The sequence below is a fragment of the Cucurbita moschata genome, unplaced genomic scaffold, assembly GCF_002738365.1.
Source record: "Cucurbita moschata cultivar Rifu unplaced genomic scaffold, Cmos_1.0 Cmo_Scf00034, whole genome shotgun sequence".
In the NCBI taxonomy this organism is placed as follows: domain Eukaryota; kingdom Viridiplantae; phylum Streptophyta; class Magnoliopsida; order Cucurbitales; family Cucurbitaceae; genus Cucurbita; species Cucurbita moschata.
Genome location: NW_019268550.1, coordinates 2,136,800 through 2,157,244, shown reverse-complemented (window position 1 = coordinate 2,157,244; position 20,445 = coordinate 2,136,800). Strand labels below are relative to the sequence as shown.

At 35.7% G+C, this 20,445-nt stretch overlaps 3 protein-coding genes, 1 long non-coding RNA gene and 2 other non-coding genes across 8 annotated transcripts in view; 2 read left to right on the top strand and 4 right to left on the bottom strand.

Annotated features, from left to right (window-relative positions):
* Positions 1 to 70: 70 nt before the first annotated feature.
* LOC111430595 lies at positions 71 to 18,452 on the top strand. The gene is made up of 3 exons (XR_002708338.1): positions 71 to 150; positions 10,180 to 10,187; positions 18,432 to 18,452. It is a non-coding gene; the product is annotated as an uncharacterized LOC111430595 (long non-coding RNA).
* On the top strand, positions 3,833 to 6,800 carry LOC111430592 (transcription factor TCP4). Its single transcript, XM_023066882.1, has 2 exons — positions 3,833 to 6,359; positions 6,441 to 6,800. Exon 1 carries the CDS (start codon positions 5,033 to 5,035, stop codon positions 6,323 to 6,325), a length of 1,293 nt encoding a protein of 430 aa, XP_022922650.1. The 5' UTR covers positions 3,833 to 5,032; the 3' UTR covers positions 6,326 to 6,359; positions 6,441 to 6,800.
* On the bottom strand, positions 8,193 to 13,715 carry LOC111430594 (protein IQ-DOMAIN 1-like). Of its 2 annotated transcripts, none has more exons than XM_023066883.1 (6): positions 13,475 to 13,715; positions 12,784 to 12,876; positions 12,000 to 12,095; positions 11,029 to 11,247; positions 10,206 to 10,319; positions 8,193 to 8,746 (listed from the first exon to the last, which is right to left on the bottom strand). In XM_023066883.1, the coding sequence occupies exons 2-6, from the start codon at positions 12,856 to 12,858 to the stop codon at positions 8,471 to 8,473; spliced, it is 780 nt and encodes a 259-aa protein (XP_022922651.1). In that variant the 5' UTR covers positions 12,859 to 12,876; positions 13,475 to 13,715; the 3' UTR covers positions 8,193 to 8,470. The 2 variants fall into 2 exon arrangements, with proteins under 2 accessions (XP_022922651.1, XP_022922652.1); XM_023066884.1 differs by lacking the exon at positions 13,475 to 13,715 and adding an exon at positions 13,386 to 13,468.
* On the bottom strand, positions 13,835 to 13,908 carry TRNAI-UAU. Its single transcript has one exon. It is a non-coding gene; the product is annotated as a tRNA-Ile (tRNA).
* TRNAI-UAU lies at positions 14,313 to 14,386 on the bottom strand. The gene has a single exon. It is a non-coding gene; the product is annotated as a tRNA-Ile (tRNA).
* The window catches only part of LOC111430591 (probable E3 ubiquitin-protein ligase ZFP1), a 6,218-nt gene continuing 842 nt past the window's right edge, over positions 15,070 to 20,445 (bottom strand). For both annotated transcript variants that reach the window (XM_023066880.1, XM_023066881.1), the window contains exons 2-7: positions 20,235 to 20,326; positions 17,154 to 18,011; positions 16,505 to 16,893; positions 16,308 to 16,406; positions 15,592 to 15,780; positions 15,070 to 15,505 (exon numbers count right to left, since the gene is read on the bottom strand). In XM_023066880.1, the coding sequence (XP_022922648.1) occupies positions 15,359 to 15,505; positions 15,592 to 15,780; positions 16,308 to 16,406; positions 16,505 to 16,893; positions 17,154 to 17,976 (1,647 nt within the window). In that variant the 5' untranslated portion in view covers positions 17,977 to 18,011; positions 20,235 to 20,326 and the 3' untranslated portion in view covers positions 15,070 to 15,358. The remainder of the gene's footprint in view (positions 15,506 to 15,591; positions 15,781 to 16,307; positions 16,407 to 16,504; positions 16,894 to 17,153; positions 18,012 to 20,234; positions 20,327 to 20,445) is intronic.

Below are 20,445 nucleotides of genomic sequence, written 5' to 3'. Positions count from 1 at the left end.
ACGTATTGTCATTAGCTTTACAATTTAACGTCGCCCAGGATTGTCTCATTCCACTCTCCAACTAATATGAGATCTCATAATCCAATCTCTTGGGGCCAGCATCCTCATGAGCACACCACCTAGTGTCTGGCTATGGTACCATTTGTAACAGTCCAAGCTCATCAGTACATATTGTCCACTTTGACCCGTTACATATCGTGATCAGCCTCATGATTTTAAAACACTTCTACTAGGGAGAGATTTTCACACTCTTATAAGAGATGTTTCGTTCACCTCTCCGACCATGCTTCTTTTTTTTTTCTAAACGGAAGGTACCTGACTCGAGCTTAGCTCAATTAAGAAAAGGGAGGATTTTAAAATAAATAAATAAATATTGGATAAGGATATGCAATATGGGCCTTTAATGGGTTGGGCTGAATTCGAACTGGCCCACTTACTCTTGGACTTATGATCGCCAAGGCCCAAATGAAGTTTTCTGCTAAAATTAAATTTTTATATTTAATAATTTTAATGAAAAATAATAATTTAAAAAAAATTAAAAAAGTCAATTTCCAACAATACCCCACATATTAATATAGCCCACCGTTTGGTTTTTAATGGCTATTTACATTTACACCCAACAACTAATTAATTATTTTAAAAAACATTTATTACAAAGAAAAGAATTTAAAAGAGGTATTAAATAAAATAAAATAAAATAAGTCACATTAATGCATTTAAAAATTATTTATTTAATATTAAATTAAAAAAATCATTTTTATAATTAAAATTTTATCAAATAAATAGTTAAGTGTGTGAAAATAATGTATGGAATTTTATATTATATTTATTATGTTTATTTATTTTTAATTAAATTTTCAAAATGAATTTAAATTAATAAAAAAAAAATCAAAGGATAATATTGAAGGGAGGGGTAAAGAAAGTGAAAATGGTAGAAAAAGAAGGGTAAAAAGGTCATTTGATTATGTGTCAAAGTCCCACATTGATAGCAACATACCACTAAGCTCTTGTACTCTTCACATGCCCTTTTAACCTGTTCTTTACTCTTATATTTCTCTTTAAATTCAATAATTTTCAAAATTATTTATTTTCAAAGAATTATTTGCGTTAAAGAACACGTAATTAAATAAATCGTTAAGATCTGTTCGATAGCTACAAATTTATCACTTTTTTTCAATTTTTTTAAAATATAAATTATTGTCTATAATAACATCACATCGGTCGCATGAATGATACTTATTTTTTATTTTCTACGTTTAAAAATTAAAAATTAGACCATAATTTTTGAAACCTCTATTCATAATTTCTATACATTTTTCTTTCTAATTATTTAAAAATTTAAGATTTCTTTTTTTTTTTTTTAAATCAATTTTTAAAATTTAAATTGAAAAATATTAAATTTTGAATTATTTACGGAATATCCATTAATAGAAATATAGGATCAAAATAAATGTTTTAAAATTAGATAAGTACTAACAAATTTTATAGAAAGGGACAAATTTAAGAGATAAGAATGAAAATAGTATTTTAAATCGAATGGAAATTGTTTTTTTATTTAATATCTATTTAAAGGGACAAATTTTAAAAATAATATTTACAAATGGGTACAAATAATTATGTGGGGCCAAATAAATAATTATCAAACAATAACTTGTGTGGCCCTTCACTTAAATTATTAGAATTAATTAATTAATTAATTTACAAAATGGAGAGGTTATATAGAACTTAAATAATTAAGAAATTTTTAATTAAAAATTAAATATGTCAAATTTAACTCTAAACTTTAAATTTGAGATTTAAAATTAAATTAACGTGGAATTATTTAACAGTTTTAGTTTTTTATTTTTTATTTTTAGGTTATAAAAATGTAAATATATTGGTTTTGGAAAAAAAATGATAAATTTACTGAAATAATTAGTGAAAAATACCCACAAAAATTTAATATTCAATAAATAAATAAATACTTTTTTTTTTTTTATCAAAATGATGAAAAATAGTTAATTTAAAATAAAAATTAAAATAAAATAAAAGGTAAAAAGGAAGAGAGGAAAGGGACTGGACAATGCTTGATGCCATATCCAATCCTTACCAAATTAATTTTAATTATATATATATTACTTTAAAAAATTATTTAAAAAATCAATAAATATCTTTATTAATATTATTTTTCTATATTTTTATAAATTTATTTTTAATCTCATTAAATAATCCAATTCTAAAAGAAAGCAATGGTAACACTCGCTTTTAGGTTTCTCCTCAAAGTTTTAAAACGCATCTGTTAGATAGTAGTTTTTACAATCCACCCCTCCAAATCCTAACGTTCTTGCTAGCACACTACCTCGTGTCTGGCTCTGATATAATTTTTAATAGTATAAGTCTACCGTTAACAGAAATTGTCCTCTTTGAGTTTTCCTTTACGGGCTTCCCCTCCAGGTTTTAAAAGGCATATATTGTGAAGAGGGTCTAGCCCTACTTCGACCAGTGTCTCTTTTCATCTAGTAATTGATTCTGATACTATTTGTAACAGCTCAAATCCACTGTCAGCATATATTATTTTTTTGGACACGAGGTAGATCTCTAATGCCATCTTTCATTTTTTACACACTTCAACATTTCTTTTTCATATCAAATTCGTCTGGTGTCGTGTATAAATCCTCAGTTCGTTAATTATATGATATTAAAATACATATAATTAACCCTGATGAAATTAGTCATGATAAAAAAAATGGAGTAATATTAGTGAATATCTATAAATGTTAATTGTCCAATTATAGGGAAAGTAAATTGAGTATTACACAAAAGTTATCATTTATTGGGTGTTGATTTGGAGTGTCAATTTCAAGACAGTAAGATTTGGGAACTTGAAATGATGCGTACAACGACACAAATGGGAGCTTGATTGTCGTCCCATTTTCGGAAATTTCATCAACTTTATTTTTTTTAAATATAAAAATAAATCCTATTATGGGCCTCTTCTTTAATCTTTTGTTAATATATATATATATATATATATATATATATATATACACATGTATCAAGACCCCTACAAAAAGAACTATGCATACGAATCAAAAAAAGAGTGGGTTGTTCTCTCAATCCCGGACTGATTCGACTATAGAGGCAAACCATAAATAATAACTCTCCTACAAACATAGAGAACTTAAGTTTCAAGAAAATAATAACTAGCATAGAGGCTAACAATAGATAACAACTCCCCCACGAACACAGAGAACTTGAGTTTCAAGAAAATAAGAATTAGCATAGAGGCTAACGATAGATAATAACTCCCCCACGAACACAGAGAACTTAAGTTTCAAGAAAATAAGAACTAGCATAGAGGCCAACGGTAAATAATAACTCCCCCACGAACACAGAAAACTTAAGTTTCAAGAAAATAAGAATACCATAGAGGTCAACGATAGATAATAACTCCCCCACGAACACATAGAACTTAGTTTCAAGAAAATAAGAACTAGCATGGAGGCCAACTATAGATAATAATAACTCTCCCACGTAAACTAAAATAATTATCAAAAGAAGCTTAAATTATTACATGCTAAAGTTAGGCTACATTGTTAGTCAAATCATAGGACCAAGTAACATATCTGAATGCATACCTACACATGGTTGAAAATTAAGGCAATGAATCAAACCAATTGTATATGATAGTTTGGATAGAACATAAAGGTACAAAGGAAAAATAGAAAGGTTATTCCAAACCCAACTTGAACTAATTATTCTCCACTTGTGAAGAAACCCACGTGAGAACTGAAATGTTCCTATCAATTATTAACCCCTTTTGAAGTTAGAATTTAACTTGAAGATCTAATGTGAGAGAGGCATAAGAAAAACAGAAGGGAAAAAGTGAAGGCATTAGACAGCAAAATAAACCAATAATTGAATAGAAAAAAAGGGAAGATTTTGGAGAAAACAATCTATTGGGAGGAGGAGGGGAGTACAATAGTACAGAGTATCACAGCAAATTCAGTAATGATATTGGGCAGAGATCTTGGAAATCTTATTTACGAGCAGGATAGTATAGTAGGCTAAGTTGCCACTGGTGGTCACTGCCGGCTGCTACCGCCATTAAAGACCTCTCTCTCGTTTTCTCCTTTATAGCAGAGCACTTGGTGATGTACTGTTCCATTCATTTTCCGTGGCCATAGCCCATAGCCAGAGCCAGAGCCAGAGCCAGACACACTTTCTCTCTCTACAAATGTCCATGTAGAAAGGGAATTGGGAGGAGGGTGGTTCCGTAAAGTGATCTGGGGTTTCCCTGGTCAAGTGGGTATCTATCACATAAAGAGACATAGCTCTCTCAAAAGCTGTGCTGAAACAGAGAGAGAGGGAGAGAGAGGGAGAGAGAGAGAGATGGGTTAGGCTGTGGAGTTGGAACTGGGTTTAGGCTTCTGGTGGAGGTGGGGGGATGGAAGTGAAAACTGAAAAAGATGAATGGCAGAGCTTTTTGGGAGAGGCAGACGAGGCGGCAGCGGCAGAAGCAGCAGGTTGCAGAGTGGTGGCAGCAGCAGCAGCAGCAGCAATGGCAGGAGGAGGAGGGAGGAGGGAGAGAGGAAGATAGAAGAAGCCATTAAGATTAGGAAAAAGCAGTACCCATTTAAAGCTGGAAGAAGAAAAGCAAAACAATCCGAGTCTGGATCCTCAAGGAAGTCGCCATCATCATCATCAGCATCAAAACCAGATTCTAAATTCGAGGCATGTAGACGGAAAAGCAGAGGAAGACGACCAAGATTCTCCGCCCCACCACCGCCAACACCACCACCATCAGCAGCAGCAACCACAGCCTTTCAATGCGCACCAGAATCAGCATCTTTTTCTTCAAAACGCTCACCAAGACCAAAATCTGAGCAATTACTACGCAGCTTTAGATTTACAGTCAGAACAACAACAACCCCACCACCAGGAAGCCTCCAAGGAACGCTCGTACTTTCACCTTCCTCCACCTCATCCGGTGGCGGCCTCTGCCGCCTCTTCTTCCACTTTCGCAGACCAGAGCATCGAATATGCGAGAAAAATGGAAGAGAGCCACCGCCAAACATCGACGTCGTCAAGGTTGGGGATGAGAACTGGCCGCGGCGGCGGCGGCGGTGGGGAGATTATGGAGGTTCAAGGTGGACACATTGTTCGTTCCACTGGAAGGAAAGATCGTCACAGCAAAGTTTGTACAGCTAAAGGTCCAAGAGACCGCCGTGTTCGCCTCTCTGCTCATACCGCCATCCAGTTCTACGACGTCCAAGACCGCCTCGGATATGACCGACCCAGTAAAGCTGTAGACTGGCTAATGAAAAAGGCCAAGGCCGCCATTGATGAGCTCGCCGAGCTCCCTGCTTGGCATCCGAGCACAGCAAACGCATCCACACAGCGGCAGGAGCAGCAGAGTCTGAACGATGTGAATGGTAACTTACTTTCTGTCCAACGCGATGTTCTCAATTCAACCGGTAACCGGAGAGCGACGGTGGTGGGAAGCGACAGCAGAGTTTCGGAGTTTCCTCGGCAAAACTTGCAGCATACCCGAATGGGGGAAGGCCCAAATAGCAGCACCTCGAGCTTTCTCCCACCGTCGCTGGACTCGGACTCCATTGCCGATACCATCAAGTCGTTCTTCCCTATAGGCACGGCGACGGAGACGAGTTCATCGTCAATTCAATTCCAGAATTATCCACAAGATTTGCTTTCCAGGACGAGTAGCCAGAACCAAGATCTGAGGCTTTCTTTGCAGTCTTTTCAAGACCCAAAAGCTATTCACCGGCATCATGCTCAGCACCAGAGTCAAGGACATCAGAATGAACACGTCCTATTTTCCGGTACCTCCCCCTTAAGTGGGTTTGATGTGACCACTGCTGGTTGGTCTGAGCACAACCTCAACCCGGGGGAGATTAGCCGGTTCCCGAGGATAACTTGGAACGCATCTGGTGCAGAAACTGGTAGCGGCGGCGGCACTAGTCATGGCGGAGCTGGGATTAGGAGTACAGGATATGTCTTCAACTCGCCGCAGTTACCAACTGCGCTGTTACCTTCGCAACTCATGCAGCCATTAATTGGAGAAAACCAGTTTTTTTCTCAGAGGGGACCCCTTCAGTCCAGTCACACACCTTCAATTCGCGCTTGGATTGACCCATCACTTACAGCCACTGATCATCAACAACATCAAATACCACCATCAATCCACCAATCTTCCTACACAGGTTTAGGATTCGCCACAGGCGGGTTCTCCGGGTTTCACATTCCAACGCGAATTCAGGGTGAGGAGGAGCACGATGGCATTTCAGACAAGCCATCCTCTGCTTCCTCTGATTCTCGCCATTGATTTGATCAAAATCCCAAGATTTTCCCTTTCACAGGTCCTAATTTCAATACCCAGTTCTCAAGTTTATCTGATCCTCAACACAATTGTTCTAACCTCAGCTTCTCTCCTACTTCAGACGTTATGTTATTGCAGGTGTGCATCCTCAACTACAAAGACAAGGTTAGCAGCACCAGCGTTAAGACACCGCATGGTACTCAAGAGGGCAGAATTTTGGGTCGTTTTGTTTCAAGGCCTTTACCATGGAAGTAGTGATTCTGAGTACTTTTTCAGGTCTTATAGTCCATGGTTTATTTAGCTTCTGCCAGTTGTTTGTGTTATTTCATGCTGCCAAATAACAATAATAATGAAAGAACTCTTAGGTCTAATCTTTGACGAATCCTTCGATGGAACTGTCTATCTTATTTGTTTCTGTAGCAAAACTTTCATTGTTCTGATTACTTCTTTTTAATCAATATTTCAATTTTAGTTTCTTTGGAATGTTTTACTTTCCCCTTCTAAGCTAGAAACTGAGCCTGTTTGTGGTATGGTCCCCTGAATTCTATGTATAACAGCAAAATTCTATGGCAAAAGGCTAGAAATTTGTAAGTTATAGGCATGTCTTGACCTTATGCTCCACTCATCTATTGACTAAAAAAAAAAGAAAGAGTGAAAGACCTACCCTGCCCTTCCTTTTATGTACGTGAATTAGGCCCTTGCTCGGGGTCAGACAAGATTCCTAGTTGACCAAAAAAAACTTAAGCCTCGTATGTATTACCAATTGAAACTCTTTAGTGTCCTAGACCAAAAGACCTTGGCTATTCAAAATATGAGGAACAACCCTTGGGAAAAGAGTGGAATTGTTATAATTCTGCTCTACCCGCTGATAAACTTGGGTTAAAGATGGTGGATGCTTTCTTGTTCTGAAAACGATAGAAGTAGTTGGTATCTTATACCTGGTGAAAGGAGCTAAGTCTAGATTGCATAAGCTAATTGCTATTTCCTGCATCTATGGTGTTTGCTTGAGTGAATTCCAAGAGAAAGCTGTTTCCATCAGCATTTTCCTTCGAACCTGCAGAAAGAATTATAAGGATAAATCGCATATAAGCAAATGACAAGTCATTTTCCAAGAAGAGTAGATAATAGCAAGTTTTGTAACTAAAAAATTCAGTAAGTCCAAAGTTCTGCCTCCTAATCCTGAGCGTCAAATTCAGAAAATTTGATCACAAAATTGGCCCAGCAGTGCGTTGTAGCTTTCCTTTAAGCTTCCTTGCATGATAAACTTAGAATCTGAATTCTAGTATGAAAAGGAAAGCACAAGAAGCCCGATTCATATAAACCTGTTGAAACTAAGTTTCTGTTCTTATCTGAACCAAAAGGTGGAGCTTACCACCGATCTAGGGGTCTGGTTGTGCCCAAACTACTAGAATTGGATTCCTGTTTTTTCAGTCTTGGTATAAGGGATAGTATTTCCTTCTGAAGCAATGTTTGGGAAATGATTAGAACTCAATAAGATCCTGAGGTAGAGGAATCTGAAATGTTGCTCCATATTCAATATGAATGTGATAGATAGGGCGACCGGTGACCAAGTGGGTAGAGTGGAGTAAATCTACTGAACAGCCAAGAAAGAAGGGCATGAACACAAAAATGCTCAAATATAGAAGCATATACAGATGGATACCACCTAATTATTTTGTTTCATCATCTGCCTATGGTCCCCAACCCTGTAAATTCCACAATCTAGCTGGAATGTCTCTCTCCCTCTTTCTTCTCTACTGCAGTCTCTTGGATAATAAAATTGTCTCATGTGGAGATAGTGACAATGCCCTGCTTTAATTGGTGCTTCTTTAATTCAGTCCATACAGAGCAAGGAAAGAGCAAATGAGACCTCTTAGATCATGAACCTTGTATCTTTTTTCTTGAGAATAGCAAACTATAATCAAGGAAATGCCTAGCGGAAGAAAATGATGGAACATTAAGCATGTTTTTTTCACGGAAAATATGAAGTCTTCTCTGTTATTGGGAAGAATAATAGAGATTCACACTACAAAGCAAGCCGAGTGAAATTATAGTGAGAACTACCAAATTCATTTCACTGAATTTGTCAGCAGTGGTTTGTGGGTTGACTGATTATATATGGAAAAGGCCTTCAGCTTCTTGTAGCTTGTTTCATTTGGGCATATATGAATTTCTAGCCTTTGAACTCCCCTTGTTTGACAAAGAATGATTGGCTGAGGTTGAGACCTTAGACCCCGGTTGATATGTTATTTCATTGAGTTTGCTTCTTTGCTTCGTCTGGACCTTCTTTGGAATGGTGGGATGTGTATTAGCTCGGATCTCCCATGGCCGAGCAGCAATCCACCTCTCCTTCCAGCTCCAACCCCAGTTCTCTTTGTCAAGGCTGTATGAAGCCGGATTTAGATCTAAGATGGAATTGGCCCTCCACTGCAGATGGGGTTCACCATTAAATGACATAACAGAAAAGTCACAATTTTCCTTTAAAGGCTTTGTTATTTGCAGACAAAAACAGGAACTGATTTCATGCTGATAAAGAACTCTTATTTGTCAACAGGTATAAAATATACCCTCTTTACCAACTGATTTTGATCTTCTCAGCATTGATTTATTTGCTCAGTTTGCTTCATAATTGGTAATAAATAGGTACATTTGGCTGTTTGATGTGTTTTCACTCATCATTGTGTTTAATTTTCATAATAAAAAAGGATATAAGCGAAATGGTTTCGTACAAATTAAAAAATGGCCAAAAGTAAGCATACTCATGTCAATCAAAAAGGAAAAACAGCTTAGTGATTTAATTCAAGATAATAGTAATGAGTGCTACAGTTTATATGAAAGAGACAGAAAAATAAGTGAGTAGTGATCTAAGACGAGACAATTCTTTAATGATATAATAATTTGAGCACGCAATAATTTAAGAGTAAAGTTCCGTTAAGAAATCTTGTCAATAAACAAACATTTAATATGAGATAAGTAAAGTCAATTAGTGATTTAATTCATTGAATATTATCTCTCAACTTTCTTCCTTATTTTATCTTGGTCCTCAAACTTTTTAATGTTTTGTTCAGTACCAAGTTAGAAGGTTAATTTTGATCTTTATCATCAAATACTTTAAATATTTTTATAAAAAAATTTGCTTAATACCATATAGACTTGCGTTTTAGGTCATTTCTCCAGTCTAGCATTAAATTCAAAACATGTGGCTTGTGAGTTTTATTAAATACAATGCAAAATATTTAACAATGAGCCCCAAAACAAACTATAAGTATTTATGAAAAATTGGAAATTATCCCAGAAAAATAGAAGATACAAGAGCCAAAGGAAAATGAGGGTTCAACTTTTTGGACCAATATAAAATTTAAATCCGAGAAAAGTTTTTTCTAAGGTCAGATTACAACTAAGCAATCTTTTACCACCCAAAGACATTGAATAATGTATTAAATAGGGTTTAAAGTTCATTAATGATTTATGATTCAAAACCACTCACTACTTAAAAATTAATAATTAACTTGTTTGGCAAGTTAGTGAGAAATTCAAACTTTTAAATTTTTGTTAAATGCATGTCTTAGTTGAGATATATGAGATTAGAGATTCAGACTTCTAACCTCTGAATTGAAAATATATGTTTTGACCAAGTGAATATGATGAAGTTAGGAAAATTACTACGGTTGACTAGTATTTCAATATTTTCAAGTGTCTTAACTATTTTCAATGAAAGAAAAAATAATATTGTAAAGAACAAATGATGAGCAAATGTTAAGAACCAATTCGTTAAATCTATTGTTTTCTTCATTTTTCTAGTATATGTATAAACGTTAGGTTTCAACTTTCTATAACTGAATGAGTATAATTCAATTCAGGCCCATGTGTGATTGATGAAGCATACCTGATGAGAGAATGCATACGCCATAGCACGCTCCCTTCTCACAGCAGCTTCTTCTCGATGCTGAATCTTGAAAAGTATTTCCTCCTTTGTTTCAGATCCACCGCACCATTCTACCTGTGATGGTTGAGCATCACACAACAGATAATGTTATGTCTTTAGTAAATTGACAATTGAGTCAAGATAAACGATACTCTTCAGCTACAAATCAAGTACTTGAAAGAAACCCTAAAATTTTCTCCCTGGAGAGTGGAAGAATGATAACTGTAATCAGAAGAAACATGTTCTTTAAGTCATTAATTAGATTTCAAATTTTGACTAAGATTTTAAACAGAAAAATTAAACGTTAAAAAAGGTGACCATGCAAGCTTATTTAAAAAATAAAAACAAATAATGAAATAAAAAGAGTACCAAATGAAAATTTAAAAAATTTTAAATAATATTTTAAAAATAGCTCAACAGTAAAATATTATATAAAATGGCTAAAAACGACTAATTTGGAAAGATTTTATGGATCCTAGATTGTTGAAGTAGATATTAAAAAGAATCCCCTGATTTTCTTTAATCGCTATTAAGCAGTGGATTATAAATGAGTAAACAAAATAAAATATAGGTGAGTTAACAAACAGAATATTTCATAACTATGCTATTTCCCATACAATTCCTATGTAAGCATGACCGTTTTAAGCAGCAACCAAAGCAATGATAACGCTGATCTCCTAAGATTCGAACAAACCCGAAAGGATTTTGTTCAACTTTCCCAGTAGAAAATGAGTACTCAATCAGAATATTAAAAAATTCATGGAAGACAGTTAATGGCACTTACTTCAAGTTCATGAATTTTAGCCTCAAGCTTCAGCTGATTTTCCTGTTTCTTTTGTTTGACTCGATATTCTGTGACCATACAGAGTCTACGTGTTCTAATTTCTTGCTGCATTCTGCTCCATGAATGAATGAAGCTTAACACTTGTTTTGTAGCCGTTTCACCTTGAATTAGAACCTGGCACCTCTCTGGCCCTTTCGAATCATGTACAATCTTTCTGGCCTGGAAGACAAAAGATTAAACCATCTCATAAAAAATGATCGATTCATTTGTTATTACCATCGAGGTACATGTCTGTATAACAAATAGATCATAGGTAATGTTGGAATCTTCTTTGGTTAGTATAAATGTTGACCGCATCAGCATCATACAAAATTATAGGTTAGGCAATCACAAGTATTGTGGCCAACAAAGGCACAAAATGACAAGATAATACCTGAAGAACTCATTTTTAGATATGAATCTGGAAAAAACTGAACTCTAAATATGCCTGGAATGTAAAGACGTTGTTTCAGCATCACAAACAATAATATCTAAGTCGAGTGAAGGCAAGCCTCAATAAAAAGTTATTATGAATCAGAACCAAAGTAGTTGGATTCGAGATTCTTTGTTAGTTAGTTCACGAGATACAAGAAGATTATGACTTCGTTCTTGTTGCTGATATTGTTTGGATTGCTCTTCCTTATTCCATCGGTTAATCAAAAACCATGAACTGGGAAATGGGAATAACATTTAAAACAACGCCATTGAAGAATAACCAAAAGACAGTATACGAATCACTGATTCTGATCTCTGAAGAAGCAGCTCCAGCGTTTATAATTTATTGTAGGGGCATAAGTTAGCCAACAAATTGGATCCAAGGGAGCTGGAAATAAAGCAACATGGTAAAGCTACGGGAAGCAGCTCAATCGATCATCAGTGTGAGAAGAAAGCAAAATAGATAGGTAACAAATTATTAAGCACATTCAATATACCGTAAATGAGCGAAATGCATTTTGAATTCGAGTTGCAGCTAAATCTTCACTCTTCCCATTAGGGGAACCATTGGATTTTCCTGTCTTTCCGTGTACCTGACCCATGAACAAGACAGAGCAACTTACAATAACTGAAATTTTGATAAGAACAAGTGCAAATGTAGTTATTTGAAGAGGAGCATAAGTGGGGAAATGGAGAAGCGAGTTAAGAATTCGATAATAACAGAGACATCATATTTCACTAAGTTTTTGTTTAGAAAAATAATTTTTCAATCTCAATTTGTTCTCATGAGAGGTTCATTCAAAAGGAAAGCAAGAGACAGATAAAGCTTTAACAAACTACCACAATAACTGATGTGATTTTTTTTATGAGAAACAAATATTTCAGTGATATGATGAACAAGGTAAAACTCCAAGCAATAATCAATAAATTAGGAAGCTTATACCTCCAAATATTAGGTAGAGAAATCAAACGTTAAATTTAAATTTGAATAAGTTTCTCCTGGTTCTGTACTTCAGCAGAAGTTCGTAACCAGAGACGACGCACAAAATACAAGACTAAAAGCCAAAAAATTATTGAACTGAGTAATCTTCACAACCAACCTAATCAATTCCCTTTTTTATGCCCAAATAATGAGGTTCCTGCTAAGTTCCCAACAAAAAAAATATATATAAAACATTGCAATATACAAACATGCATGAAGAAATAGAGAACGATGAAAAGACTGTTACTATAGCCTTAATTCATATCTTCAAGAGAGAACAAATGAAAGAGAAAGCTTACCTGTTCTCCATTGCTTGAAACATGTTTCACCTTCCGTTGATTGAATATTGTCCAAAAACAACTTGCTGGACTCATCCGTATCCAACCAGAATGCTAATCAAAATGGAAAATGCAAAGTGCACAGATTAGAGTCTCATACTCCTACTCATCACAGAAATTTAATCAAATAGATTATATGCTCTACTGGAGAGTAAACAGGGCATGAATGCAGAAAAACCCGTGAACCACCAGACAAATCAAGATAATTGTTACAAAACCTAAAACTAATTCACAACCAAAACAAATAGATCCTTCTCATCATCACCATTAATCCTCCATTGCGTTCATACTTCATAGAGGGTTTGCAATGTAAGATTCGAAGTACGGTGCACAGAGATAAACAAAAACGAATGCTAATCAAAATGAGAAACAAAAAACAAAAGTTCATAAAAGTACAAAAGGTTCATATCCATATCCTTCGCAGACATTACAACAAATAGATTATGTGATTTCTGAAGTGTGACCAATGCACGCAATCCAAATGCCAGAAGAAAAAAATAACCATGAACTGATCGAAACCGTAATAAATAAGAAATGCAATACAAAAAACAACAAAAGCTTACCGGATGATTTCCCTTCCTCTATTGGATGGAACAAAAAATGTAGAACGATAAAAGACAAAACAATCTTAAAAAACGAAACAAGAGCTTACCAGTGGAGAAGCAACAGATAGCGTCCGGCATGGAGGGGCGAGAAGGAGTAGAAATAGAAGGTTAAGTAAAAGGCAAGAAAAGGAATAAGAGGAACAGAGAGAGGAGGCGTAGCACCATCAATGAACATGGTTATAGAAATGACAGCACAACCAAAACGAAGCCGCTGTTTCATCTCTGGAAGATGAAGGGTCACCTCTCCAATGGCGGAGTGAGGAAGAAGAGTGATAGGAGAAAAGAGGTCGCCATTGGAACTGAACCTTCTACTGTGCGCTGCCGCTAAATGCGTGGAAATAAAATAATTTTAATTTTTTAATAAATAAAAAAAAGAAATATATATATATATATATATATAATAACATTGGTCCCGGCGGGGCTCGAACCCGCGACCTTCGGCTCATAAGACCAACGCTCTAACCAACTGAGCTACGGGACCTTATTCGATATTGGTTCATCAGATAAAATATTTCAATTTTAATTATTATATTGTTTTATTAAATTTTAAATAGTATTTAGTACCTAAAATCTCAAACGAATAATTAACTTTGTGAACAAAATTTTATAGCATGTTTCTATTTTTTTTTTTCATGAGAATTTGTTATTTATTTATTGTAAAAAAATAATATTAATTGAACAATTACAGATTAATTTGAGATATAAAAAAAAAACGAGTAAAAAATATTAATATTTTAGGCATTAAAGGATAACTAATGTTTGTTTCATTAATTGGTGAAAAGAAAATGATATATAATCTTACCTAAATTATTGAAGGAGAAAGGACGAGAGTGCAAGTGGGCACGTGTACAAAAATAATTAATAGTAATAAACAGTAATATATATTGGTCCCGGCGGGGCTCGAACCCGCGACCTTCGGCTCATAAGACCAACGCTCTAACCAACTGAGCTACGGGACCATGTCTGATTGGGACATATCATTTATTTAAAATTAACAATTTGTTTAATTCAGTTATTTTTTAAAATTTCCGAATTTATTCTAAAAATGACCATTTATATTTTTATTATTATATTCTTTTATTAAAGTTTAAATAATATTTTAGTAAAAATATAAATTCGTACCCTAAACTTAATGCATGATTTTTATACGTAACTATCTTCCTCTATTTGTTTCGACTTATTTATGAATATTTATCTTTTATAAATATTATTGAAGTGATTTATTATTGAGTCGAAATAAAATTAAAGTGGGAATGGTTAAAATTTCGTTATAAACACAATTTACCATCATTCAAATTTTTAACACTAAGCATTTATATCAGGTTTCAAACGTCTCTTAACCTAATTAAACCTAACCCACAAATAAATCATACAATTATGCATTAAATTTGTTAATTGATTTTAATTTTGTTTAGAGTAATATATGATCGGAGATGAACAATAGAAGAAATTTCAGGGTCTAAATAGGAAGTGGACGAATTAGACAACCGAGGATTTGGGCGGGAAGAAATCGAAGAATCTTATTTATAGAGTTGATTCAACTTTCCCGAGATCATGCTATGAGGGTTTTGTACATTCCCCTCCCAAACCGATATGAAATCTCAAACCTGGTCAATGACGTGATCATGCAAAGACTCGGAAGTTCATCGAATGTACATAGTCGAACAATGCGCCTTGATTACCAAGTCAGTACAGAAGATGATAAAAGAAAGAAGTCTGTACAAAGTTTTATAAATACAACAGGATCCATGTTCTGGAAGCCAACAAATAAATGAGCTGGACACTTACTTTTTAAGTCATATATATATATATATATATTTATATGCAAATTCATATACAAAAGTCGCCAAAAGATCAGCTAACTGCAGTGATAGATAGATGGGTTGTAAGGAACAGCATACAGAGGTTCTTGATTTTAACTGCTCTGATAGTCATCGTTCCTTCCGATCGGTCGCCACTGCTTCCGATTTGCAGATGGGACAGACGTTCTTGACAAGCAGCCACTTCTTTAAGCAGCTTGCGTGGTACTCGTGCCCGCAATCGAGCGTTCCAACTTTCTCGCGGTTCTTATAGTGATCCTGTAAAACCAATGAGGATCTTCAAACTTGCAAGATGAAACTCAAAACCAGAGATGTAAAGAAGATAAGAGACTTTAATCTTTTACCTGGCAAATGATACAGTAATCCGCGTCCTGATCTAAACTTGAACCCTGCTCGTCCTCGTCCTCGTCCTCCTCCAGATTAACAACTATTGTAGGTGCTACATAGCTTCTCGTCTTTAATTGAGTTTTGATGATTTCCTCTGTTAATCCAGTGCTGACGTTACCGATTCGCTCTCCTAAAGCGAGAAGTTCCTGCATAAGCCCTTTTGTAAGTCGATGCTTGCTTCATATAGATCATTACAACCACCAATAGATTGGTTATCCCTGTGTTTGATTAAACCCATGCCATCTCCATATAAAATCAACAAATCAAGTCATTCTAGCAGCTCAGCTCAGAAACAGGATCCAGTGTTTTCAACGCACTCGCCTCGACTAAATTAACTATTCATGTCAAGTCATTCTATCAGCTCAGAAACAAGATCCAGTGTTTTCAACGCACTCGCCTCGACTAAATTAACTATTCATGTCAAGTCATTCTATCAGCTCAGAAACAAGATCCAGTGTTTTCAACGCACTCGCCTCGACTAAATTACTATTCATGTCAAGTTTGACAACTAAAACAAATAATTGAAAGTTGAAAGACAATAACAAACAATTTTTCTGAGTTCAGAACATTACGGATGAAACAAGTAATTTATCTAAATTCTAGCATAAGGATGAAACAAGTATGAAGTGTCAAAGTGTTTAGTGTGTGTCGAAAATTACGATCAATAACTTACCTCATAAGACATATCCTCTATATCCAATCGCATGTCCCTGTGATGGTCTATGGAATTTCCGACTTCGTACAAGTCTGGAATCTCCAGTAATGCAACTTCCTGTAAGTACCAGTTTGCTCATTTCATAAGCTAATAATGACTAAAGAAAGACAAGCTATTAAGAAGCAAAATGTGTTATACGAGGGAAGAAGTATTACATCAGCCTGCAAGAATCTCAACTGAGAAATGTTATGAGGTCTAGTTGTAGTGTCGGGAGCAACACCGGCTCGGGGAAGCCGGTGCAGCCCATGACCAGTAGGTGCAACTACTCCAGGTTGCCTACGCCCGATCTCCAGATTATGAGGATTCATAGTTCCATATGAAGAATTCAAGGGAAATCCATATAAAGCTGCTGTCACTTGTGGGTAGGACTGGAAATTGTGGCCTCTAATTCTTTGCACAACTGCAGATGGGTGATTGTGAATGTGGTGGCCATGGTTAATGGAAGGATGTTGGATATTTCTAGAATTCCTGTTCCCTGCTGTTTCGTGATATCTATGCACGCCGACGTTCATGGTTTCCAGCAAACCTCCATTCGTATTCGTTCCTGTCGAATATTATAACAGAAGGCTTACATAAGAGAGGTTTTTCACAATTCAGTAATGTATACATATGCCATTTTAGCTTGGCTCAGTGTTCCAGCAATTATTTACACAATCAAAAGCCATCACATGATACGTAAATTTTTCAATATATGATCCCTAAAGTTCATAACAATTGGAGGTTGAGGTGTAGTTTGAGAATGCTGTTAACATTAACACAGACAGGGTCGTAATTAGAACCAAAAATAGATATAAGAAAAGATACCGTGCATGAACGGTGCAGTAGACGTCTGATTCCAAGAAGAAGCACTTCCATTGCCACAATTAGCCTGCAAGTGTTGGTCTAACCAGAAAGTAGAATTTGCAGGCTGGAGGTGTTGACCCCTATTATTTCCAAGAGTTGAAAGATTGTGGTCTGGAGGTAGAACAGGGTCATGCCTAGTTCCACTTGATCCAACTCTAACGCTACTCCGAGGTCCACTCCATCTACTCTGAGGCAAGGGGAAAGATGATGCTTCCACCATAGCAACCTCGTCCGGATGCCTTGAATTCGACAAATGCACTGAAGAACTAGAGCTGGCCAGACCGTTCAAGTGTTGAACGTTCCCAGGAATCCCTTCTGTAATTTTTCTCTTGCGTGGATCGCTAACTTCATCTACAGAATACGAATTCCTACCATAGCCATCAGAAGAAGTTTGAATAACCCCATAATTGCTAGAGGATGGCAAATGGTCGTTCACGTTATGATTTAGGGGTGCAGGTAATAACCCGTTACTCGATGGCAGAGTAACATAAGAGTAATAATAATTTCCAGGAGCTGGAGTGCTTAAACCTAAACTATGATGATGTTGAACACTACTGTACTGATTTAAACCATGTAACATTGAGCCATCATAAGGATCGGGAAGATAATGCGCCTCGGGATTCGGTGCATTCCCTGAAGCTGTAACCAAGGAATGCATACTATGCTGAGGGAGGTTAGATATGCCTGGCAGAATGACAGATGGCTCGGCATGAAAATAATTCTGACCGAGTCGGTCCATTTCTAAATCGACCATCGGACTAGTGTGTGGTATTCTCTGCCTCATGTTGATAATGAAATTAAAAGATATAGGAAAGTTATCTGCTCATGAAAGGAAGAAAAATTCATTATGAGAAAACTGGACAACTTAGTATTAAAATGCATATCTTCACATTTGACGTCTAGAAAGTCAAAAAATATTTAATATCTGAGACAGGCGTTCCCGAAGTAGAAGGAAAATATTTCATATCTAGACGACTGAAAGACGATTTAACTGATGCAAATGCATTTTTTCAATAAATGAGAAGATTGTTAGAAGAAACATTATATTTCAAAACTTTCAAACAACCCTAAAGAATATAGATGGTAAAGTCTGAAATCAATAACTACTTCTGGCTAATAGTTTAATACTTAATTACCGGTGCTTACGTAGTAAAATTTGAGTTGGAATTTCATTAACTACAACTTGTATAATATACTTGATATTTAGAAAAATTTAGTGGAACAGTGTAATAGCCAAAGCCCACCGCTAGCAAATATTGTTCTCTTTGAGCTTTTTGTTCTAGGCTACCCTTCAAGGTTTTAAAACGCGTCTATTAGGGAGAAGTTTCCATACCCTTATAAGAAATGCTTCGTTCCCCTCCCCAACCGATGCGGGATCTCACTAGCATAATCGCTGGCATAGCGCCAGTGTCTGGCTCTGATACCATTTGTAACAACCCAAGCCCACCGCCAACAGATATTGTCCTTTTTGGACTTTCCCTTTCGGGATTCCCTCAAGGTTTTAAAATGAGTCAGCTAGAGAGAAGTTTCTACACCCTTATAATGAATGTTTCGTACCCCTCTCCAACTGATGTGGGGTCTCATAGTCATTTTAAGAACTAATATTAATGCCCATAAACCCGGATTAAAATGTTAAAGTCAAGTAAAATTGTCTGTTGTAAAAGTTATTAGTTCATAAACATATAAAAGTTAAGCTGTAGAGGCAAACACACATCTACTGCTAAAAAACTAAGGGTGAATGAGATGGAAAATATAGCAAAAAACAGGACAGAAATCAAGGGATAACTGGGCAAGCAGATCTATTATTTGTAACAAAAATGTCGAAGACAAGTATGATAGCTCCACCAAAAAGAAAGTTTTCGGAAATAAAGAATTGAATGATGCTTGTCTCTAAACCAGAAACGAATAGCAAAAACAAAACTCAACTTCTGGATGAGGATTTGAACGGATGGAATATAAAAGCAGAAAATAGAAGATATCGAGGGCAAAGGAAAATTATCGACTAACCAACACTCCCTTTCTAATCTGAGGAAGAAGAAGTGAATAAGAAGGTAGAACAGACGTCGTTATTTATGTTTGTTCGAATTTTCCTAACAGAGAACGAATAATTCCATTACAACTCCCAGGTGCAGGACCGAGCGCCCACTTTTCCAATAGTAAACGCAACCCATTGCAGAATATCAGAACAATACCAAATGACAGTAAAAAGAAGGGGAAAAAAAACATCTCCTCTTACTAAAACCTTGGAGCCTAAATTCGACATCAAACCACAAAACCATAGTTGAAAGTCGTACCCACCCATTCAAACATATGGTACACGTACAACGTCTACCGAGTACCCACCAGCCACATTAAGAAACTCCAGAAATAACCTTCGAGTTTAAAAGCTAAGGTATCCAACTAAGCATAAACATAAACTTAATCCACCTATTCAAACTCCTGCAGAGAATCTGATAGCATAGATATTCCCCTCTACAGCCAAGCATTCTATGATCGCTCAACGAAACTCATAACACCGAGATTAACGTGTCAGTGATCATGATTCAAAAAAGAATCAATCAGAAACAAAAATAAACAGTAATGAAAAACATCCTTAAGCAAAACTTTACTTCGGTGAAGGTATTTTGTTCAGTAAATCTGAGCTTTCTCTTCAATTAACCTACCTCCTTCACATCCAGATTCAAATCATCCATACGAACACAAACCACCACATATGGGAAACAATCAAGCTTAAAGATGTCAAGGCCGGTAAGAAGAACCATAAAAAATTAATTAACGAACAGTTCAATCCATTTACTGCTAAATCAGTGCCCTACCAGTAGTCTCACGAAGAACATGCTGCTAATAAACTCAAAATTTTCTTCATAAAAAATTCCAGATACTCCCTCAGTTCATAACCATATCGTAGTTTAGGGAACAAAAAATAAACAAAAGAAGATAGATCGCGAAGTTCTACGAATTTCTTCGCGAATCTTCAAAGGCTCGCACCAATCCAACAAGAAAAAGAAAATTCCGAGACGATTAGGGCCGATAATTAGGTACCTTGGAGTCATGAACAAATTTTGTGATCAAACGCGTCTGGACTTCAAAGACGATTGAGCCGATGAAATACCCATACAAATTATCACCGATGCCTGAAAAAATCATAGAAAATACTGGATTTCATTACCAAAAAAAGAGACGTAATGAATCAAACATCGAAAATCCACAAAAAAAAAAAAAAAAAAAAAAAAAAAAAAAAAAAAAAAAAAAA